Raw genomic sequence first — 7,861 nt, 5'->3', positions numbered from 1 at the left:
AATTGCTATAAAATAATTGCTTGTTATGAATGGACTTTACTTTCTCCTGTTCCGGGCTCTTGTTTTTCAAAACTAACTTCATCGTCTTATTCATTAGTTGTGCTGATGCCATGCAAACGACTCTTGCAGGTGGCTATTCTTTAGTCATCACCATTTTTGATCCCTGTTCTTTGCATTTCATCTGTAAGGTCATTAACTTCCTCTTGCTCTTCTTCGGGAACGGCATCCTCTGCTTCCGGTACTGCCTCCAATCTGGGTACTGCTTTAAACTCCGTTTTGTAATCTGGTCTATCTGGCTGAGATTCCTCCGGGGGTTCTATTTCCTGTTTGTGCTCTGACTTTAACTTGCCAAGATTCCGAGAACACTCTCCCTCTTTTACAAATGAAGTTGCTGAAGGAACTCTGGATTTTGGAGTATGCATCCAAATATGATTTAAAATCTCATCTATGTGCAACCTCCGAGCCACGTCTGGCTGCAGCATGCGGTAAATAAGATCTTTGCATTCAACTGTCAAGTTTTTAGACCTGGGAAAGTGCACTCTGTGTTCTTTCTGAATCTTTAGCATTTTTCTAATGTTTGAGTCGTCATATGGCATTGATCCACAGACCATTATATACAAAATAACACCCAGACTCCATATGTCATAAATCTTAGGCTGATAGGGAATGCCTTGTAACACTTCAGGGGCTGCATACGCAGCAGAACCACAGAAGGTTTTACTGAGAATAACTTTGCCATTTTCATCTCGAGTCAGTCGTCTGGAAAAGCCAAAGTCTGACAGTTTGATATTAAAGTCTTTGTCTAGAAGGAGGTTCTCACATTTCAAATCCCTGTGGACAATATCCAAATCGTGGCAGTACTTGATGGCAGAAGACAGCTGGCGAAACATCTTGCGAGCTACATCTTCAGTCAAAGCCCCTTTGCTCTTGATGAACTCCAGTAAGTCTCCTTTTGTACCCAGCTCCATCACAATGTAGACTTTGCCATCAGAGGTCTCAAAAATCTCATAGGTTTTGACCACGGAGCAGTGATTCACTTTTGCTAAAATCTCTATTTCTCTGGGGAGAAATCTTTCCAGGAAGTCATGAGGAGCTTTTTTCCGGTCTATGATCTTTACTGCTACATCAAATTTCAGTCGATCGGAGTAGGCAGATTTTACTTTAGCATAAGACCCTTCTCCCAAATTTCCCCCCATGATGTAGCCTCTCTTTTTAAGGACTGCAACATCATCCATGGTGCCAGAGGCAACAAGTGATTCATAAGTTGAAGTTGACTGTGCATCACGTATGCCAGAAGCCTGTTGTTATATATTCCATGGTGGCCATCTGAGATGCCCTGCTTCTCTTGAGTTAGATGTTGTAGAATCTTCAGCATTGTTTAATGTATGATGTGGGGCTATGATGTCACAAATCAGAGCTGCTGTTACTAGGGGTTAGTGAATTTAAATGCCTTTGTCAGACCTACTGAAAAGCAACTGGAAGCCAAAAACCAAAGCAACATTCCAGCACATCATCCACAAGCACTGTCGCCTTGTTTTTGTACTGTAACATCCTGGTAAAATGATTATTCCATTCACTCTCACAAGAGGAGAAGAGAAATAATTGAAGTGTTTTTTCCATTCTTTGGCTATGGAAAGTATTTGATTCCTGTGCTTTGATACTTATGTATGCTTCTTAGCCTGCTACTCCATTTTGTATTTTGATCATAGCTTGGCTAAGAGAACTGATTGGTTTCAGTTATAGGATACTTCTTTTTGTGTAACAGCCGTGTTAGTCTGTATTCGCAAAAAGAAAAGGAGGACTTGTGGCTCACGAAAGCTTATGCTCTAATAAATTGGTTTGCATCTGAAGAAGTGAGCTGTAGCTCACGAAAGCTTATGCTCTAATAAATTGGTTAGTCTCTAAGGTGCCACAAGTCCTCCTTTTCTTTTTGTGTGTGTCTTATGAAAGTAAAATGAACACAACGGGAGTCTACAGAACAGCAAACACACACAACTCTAGGGAACAGCTTTCTCTTTTAAATCTGTTTTTGTCCAGTTTTAGAAATGTTGTTCCATGAGATAAAATGAACAAGGATATGGTTATAATGTTGCTTCTAAAATACATTCTATTTGCTGTAGCATAAAAACTAAGGAAAATCACCGGTTCAGAAAATACTCTAAAACCTCTTCTGAAATAAGTAGAGCACAGTCAGGAGAAATTGTAATTATTCAAAGGCTTGAAGCTTTGGGCTTTTCAAATTTAATACATCAAACCAATCTTTACTTTGCTTCCTACCACTGCTTTTAAATGTTCAGTTTTAATAATCTACTCTAATTTAACAATGGCCATGTTTGTTTGTTTGTTTGGTTTTTTTTTTTGCATTTTACTCCCGTAGGACAATCCGAACTAGATGCATTAGTGGCACTGTCTGGCATATATGTCAGAGCTCAATCGGATTGTGTCATGAGTGTCCAGCACCGCAGCAGAATGTTTAAATTCCAAAAGAAAACTTTCCTCTAGAAGCTAAATTGTGTGTACATGCTTCCACACCCTTTTATCTGGGGCTTCTGGGTTTTTTTTTGTTTTTTTTTTGGGTGGGGGTGTATTAATTTCACTTTGGGGAGGTTATTTTTAGCAATTTGAGTTTTGTCCAAAAATTGGGGCTTTCTCTTTGTATATATTGTAATGAATAATGTAGATTTTATTCCTTACTTATTACAGTAATATACTAATGACTGTAGTACTGTTTCAAACTGCACTAAGTTAAAGTGCACTAGGGAACCCCTAGTGCATACAAGTAGGGTCTACATGGACCAAGTAAGATGCAGCATGTTAGCGTGTTTTAGAGATCACACCCTAGAAGTCCCTTCTACTGCTCCATGTAGACAAGCCCTTGGGTACAAGTAACAATTTCTGGTGTTCTTTGGGATAAACACTGCTTTTTGTTTTATATTGGGGGTGTTTTTCAGTTAAAACTAAAAATCAGAAGCCCTATATATGTCTCATAAACATACACACTTATATGTGTTTACATGGAGCCACTGGTTGTGGTTCCATACTGAAAGTTGAGTTTTGCCCTTAAAGCAGGGATTCAGCCAGTTTATGTAAGAAGAATATAGCCTCAAAATTACAGCACTTATGCTTTGTGGACAGAATAAGTTTTCCGAGAATTTACAAGTAAATCCTTTAAATTGTTTGAATGAAAATGAATTTTAAAATGGGTTGTTTAAGAACTGTAGTACTTTTATTATTCTTTGTCCTGGACAATATTAATAGAGTAACATACTCTTAAAATGTCCATCTCATTAAAAAGTATTGAAACCTCATAGGCTATATTTGAAGAACTTAAGTTGTAAGTGAGCTAAGTTATTAATAAGTGTTATGTCTAATTTGTCATTATATAGATGGGGCAGCTCATGATGCTCTTTATTGGAACCACTATGATATAAAAGACAATTCAACTAACCACAAACTTTTCTGTACAGCTAATGTGCATGATATAGTTCTATTGTTTTAAGGCGTCTGCGATCTAGAGAGTCAAATTCCAGTTTCATATCTTGGAAATATACATGCAATGTATAATATATGAATGAAATGTGGAAAAATATTCTGGATAGCTCAAACAAAGTACAAGCCATACTCCCCACTACACTCCAACTGCTTGGGGCTCCAGAGGAGCTTTGGGCTCCTCTGGAGATGCAGAGCAACTGTAAACCCAGTTTAACCTGCCCAGTACACACTGGTTACTTTGTATTGCTCCAGAGTGGCAGAAAGCAGCCGGAGGATATTGGTGAATCTGACATTAAAGGTGAAGATTATAAATATTATTTACGGTTAATATTACATATCTTCAGATCACTAGAAAGGTCCATGATGAGTACCTGTTGGTGTCATGTTCATGAATTAACTGTTTAACAATTCAGAGATTCATCGATTTTTAAGGCCAGCCGGAACCATAAAATCAGAGGCCATTGCATCTCACCCAGTTCAACTCTATATTGAACCTAACAACTTTTGTATGGCTAAAGCATATCTTCCAGAAGGCATCCAGTCTTCATTTGAAGACCTCAAGAAATTAAGGCTCTACCTCTCCCTTTGGTAGTTCATACCAGTGCTTAATCCCCCTCACGGTTAAACATTTGTGCTTTATTTCTAATTTGAATTTGTCTGGCTTCAGCTTCTGGCCATTGGTTTTTGTTATGCCTTTCTCTGCTAGATCACAGAACCTTTTAGTATCTGGTGTGTTCTTCATGTGAACATACTTATTATCTGAAATCAAATCACCTCTTAATCTTCTTTTTACTGAGCTAAACAGAATGAGCTCTTAAGTATCTCCCTGTATGGCATTTTTTCCAGCCCTCAGCTAATTTTTGTGGCTCTTTTCTGCACCCTCCCCAATTTTTCCAAATCCTTTAAAAAATATGGACACGAGCACTAAGTGCAGTATTCCAGTATCAGTCTTACCAATGCCATATACAGAGGAAAAATCACCTTCCTACTCACTACTCCCGTTTATATGTCCAACGATTGCACTAGCCCTTTTTGCCACAGTATTCTCCTGGGAGTTCATGCTGAGTTGCTTGTCCACTGTGTCCCTTAAATCTTCTTCAGAGTCACTGCTTTCCAAGATACAGTCCTCTGTTCTGTGGGTATGGCCTTCATTCCTTGTTCCTGGATGCGTAACTTTGCATTTGGCTGTATTAAAATGCAGTTTGTTGGAAGGTTCCCAGCTCTCTCTGTATGATTGTCCTATCCTCATCTTTATTTGCCATTGCACCAATCTTTGTGTCAGCTGAAAATCTGATCAGCAGTGATTTTGTATCGACTTCCAGATCATTAATGAAAATGTTGAATAACGTTGGACCTCTGCTGGATCCCACTCAGAACTCCCTCCATCTGTTGATGATTCCCCATTAAAGCCCTCTCAGGTGTTTTTTAGTCCCCTTAATGTGTGCTCATTGTTTAGTGCTATTTTTTAAATCAGAATGCTGTGTGGTACTAAGTCAAATGCCTTATTAAAGCCCAAGTCTATTACATTTACACCATTGCCTATATCAACCAAACTTATAATCTTCTGAAAGAATGAACTCAGGTTTGTTTGACAAGACCTATTTTCCATAAAACCCTGTGGACTGGAATTCAATATATTCCTGTCATTTAGTTCTTTATCAGTTGAATCCTATAGCAGCTTCCCACTCTTGCCAGGGATTCATGTCAGTCTAACTAGGTCATCTGCTTGCCCTTGTTGCATATTGGCACATTAGCAGTCTTCCTGTCTGCTAGAATTTCCCCAACTATTCCAAGATTTATTAAAAATTGTCAGTGGGACAGAGATCTCTTCAGCCAACTCTTATAGGACTCTTAAGTGTAAATTATCCAAGCTGGCTGATTTCAAAGTGTTTATCCATAGTAGATGATGTTTAACATCCTCGGTTACTAATAGACTGGAAAGCACCTCATCATCCTTACGTGGTACAAGCCCATCATCCTGCTTCTTTCCAAATACAGAACAGAAATATTTTGTGAACATTTCTGCATCATTACTAATAATTTTACCATTTCCACCTAGTAACGGGCCTATACCTTTTCTAGGATTTATTTATTTCCTAATAACTTAAAGAACGCCTTACTGTCTCTAGCCCCACCAGCCATAGATTTTTCTCTGATATCTTTAGCTTCCCATACCAATTTTCTACACTTCATAACTTCTAATTTATAGGGATGGCTATTTCTCCTTTTTTCCATTTGTTATAGGTTGCTTTTTTATTTCTAATTGCTGCTTTCACTTTGCCACTGAACCAAGATGTGCTTTTAGCTAAAGTTGTCCTATTTCTTGATTGTGGCTTTTTGGCCATCTAATAAACCCTACTTAAAGAACTCCCCATTAAGCTGTCATAGAGGGAAGGTCCTCTCATGGATCAGTAACTGGTTAAAAGATAGGAAACAAAGTAGGAATAAAGGGTCAGTTTTCAGACTAGAGAAAGGTAAATAGTGGTGTCCCCCAGGGCTCTGTACTGTGACCAGTTCTATTCAACATCTTCATAAATGATCTGGAAAAAGGGGTAAACAATGAGGTGGCAAAATTTGCAGAGGACACAAAACTACTCAAGATAAGTTCAAAGCAGACTGCGAAGAGCTACAAGGGGATCTCACAAAACTGGTGACTGGGCAACAACATGGCAGATTAAATTCAATGTTGATAAATGCAAAGTAATACACATTAGAAAACATCATCCCAACTATACATATCAAATGATGGGGTCTAACTTAACGGTTATCACTAGAGAGAGATCTTGGAGTCATTGTGGATAGTTCTCTGAAAACACCTATGCAATGTGCAGCAGCTGTCAAAAAAGCTGACCGTGTTGGGAATCATTAGGAAAGGGATAAATAAGACAGAAAATATCATATTGCCTCCGTATAGAACCATGGTATGCCCGCATCTTGAATACTGAGTGCAGAGGTGGTTGTCCCATTTCAAAAGATGTATTGGAATTGGAAAAGGTTCAGAAAAAGGCAACAAAAATTATTAGGGGTATAGAACGGCTGCCATATGAAGAGATATTAATAAGACTGGGACTTTTCAGCTTGGAAAAGAGACGACTAAGGGGGAGATATGATTGAGATCTATGAACTCATGACTGGTGTAGAGAAAGTAAATAAGGAAGTGTTGTTTACTCCTCATAACACAAGAACTAGGGGTCACCAAATGAAATTAATAGGCAGCAGGTTTAAAACAAATAAAAGGAAGTATTTTTTCACACAACGCACAGTGGAACTCCTTGCAAGAGGATGTTGTGAAGGCCAAGACACTAACAGGGTTCAAAAAAGAACTAGATAAGTTCATGGAGGATAGGTCCATCAATGGCTATTAGCCAGGATGGACAAGGATGGTATCCCTAGCCTATGTTTGCCAGAAGGTGGGAATGGGTGGCCGGGTATGGCTCACTTGATGATTACCTGTTCTGTTCATTTCCTTTGGGGGACCTGGTATTAGCCACTGTCAGAAGACAGGATACTAGGCTTAGATGAACCTTTGGTCTGACCCCGTATGACTGTTCTTATGTTCATTTTCATTCATGTTTTTCAGTCCAATTTTTTTCTCCCAATCAGTTCTGCTCATAATTTTGCTCATATCTGGGAATTGTTCATTTTGAAGCACCAAGTATATTTATTACTGGTTGGGACTGTCCTGTGTGTGCCTGTATTGAATGGAATCAGGTTAGGATCACTCATTCCTAGGCAACCAACAACTTCTTTTAGTGATTAATTCATCTTGCTCAGTCATAAAGAGGTCCAAAACGGTTACCTCATGTTGGGCACAGTACCTTTTGTGTTTTAAAATTATATATGATGTTTCACTTCTGCCTTAAGTAGCCCTCCAGCCTGTGTCTCCCAAATTGACAACCCCCATAACACAATTTTTCTCTCCATACAGTGCAGACAGGTACTTAAGGAGTCTCACATCCTATTCTCTAGTTTTGATTCAATGATCTATGATGGACTCCCACTAGTACTATCTCCTGGGCTTTGTTAGCATTCAAGATCCTGTAATTCTGACTCATCAACAGCTCTAAACAGGTGATGAAGTCTCTAATGTAGAGTGTACATCTCTCTTACCCCCTACTCTTCCTAGGCAGCTTTTAACCACTAATTTTAATATTCCAATCATGTGAATTATCCAACCAGGTTTCAAGAAAGTCAAAATAGATCAATTTTCTCTTCATCCCTGAGAATTCCAATTCCTCTTGCTTGGCCCCCAGACCTCCTAGCATTGCTATATAAGCAATAGAAAATTTTCTTCTTTCCGCATTCTGTGCCACATAGGTTCAATTTTTTTGTGACAAGCTGCATTTGAGTTTGTACTATGTTTGCCTTC

At 38.7% G+C, this 7,861-nt stretch overlaps 1 protein-coding gene across 1 annotated transcript; it reads right to left on the bottom strand.

Moving 5' to 3' along the window:
* Window positions 1-49: 49 nt before the first annotated feature.
* LOC140898704 (testis-specific serine/threonine-protein kinase 2-like) lies at window positions 50-1,303 on the bottom strand. Its single transcript, XM_073312906.1, has one exon. It carries the CDS (start codon window positions 1,233-1,235, stop codon window positions 141-143), a length of 1,095 nt encoding a protein of 364 aa, XP_073169007.1. The 5' UTR covers window positions 1,236-1,303; the 3' UTR covers window positions 50-140.
* Between the last annotated feature and the right edge of the window lie 6,558 nt (window positions 1,304-7,861).

The sequence above is a fragment of the Lepidochelys kempii genome, chromosome 15 (genome assembly GCF_965140265.1).
Source record: "Lepidochelys kempii isolate rLepKem1 chromosome 15, rLepKem1.hap2, whole genome shotgun sequence".
In the NCBI taxonomy this organism is placed as follows: Eukaryota; Metazoa; Chordata; order Testudines; family Cheloniidae; genus Lepidochelys; species Lepidochelys kempii.
This window is presented reverse-complemented; position numbering and strand designations above follow the sequence as displayed.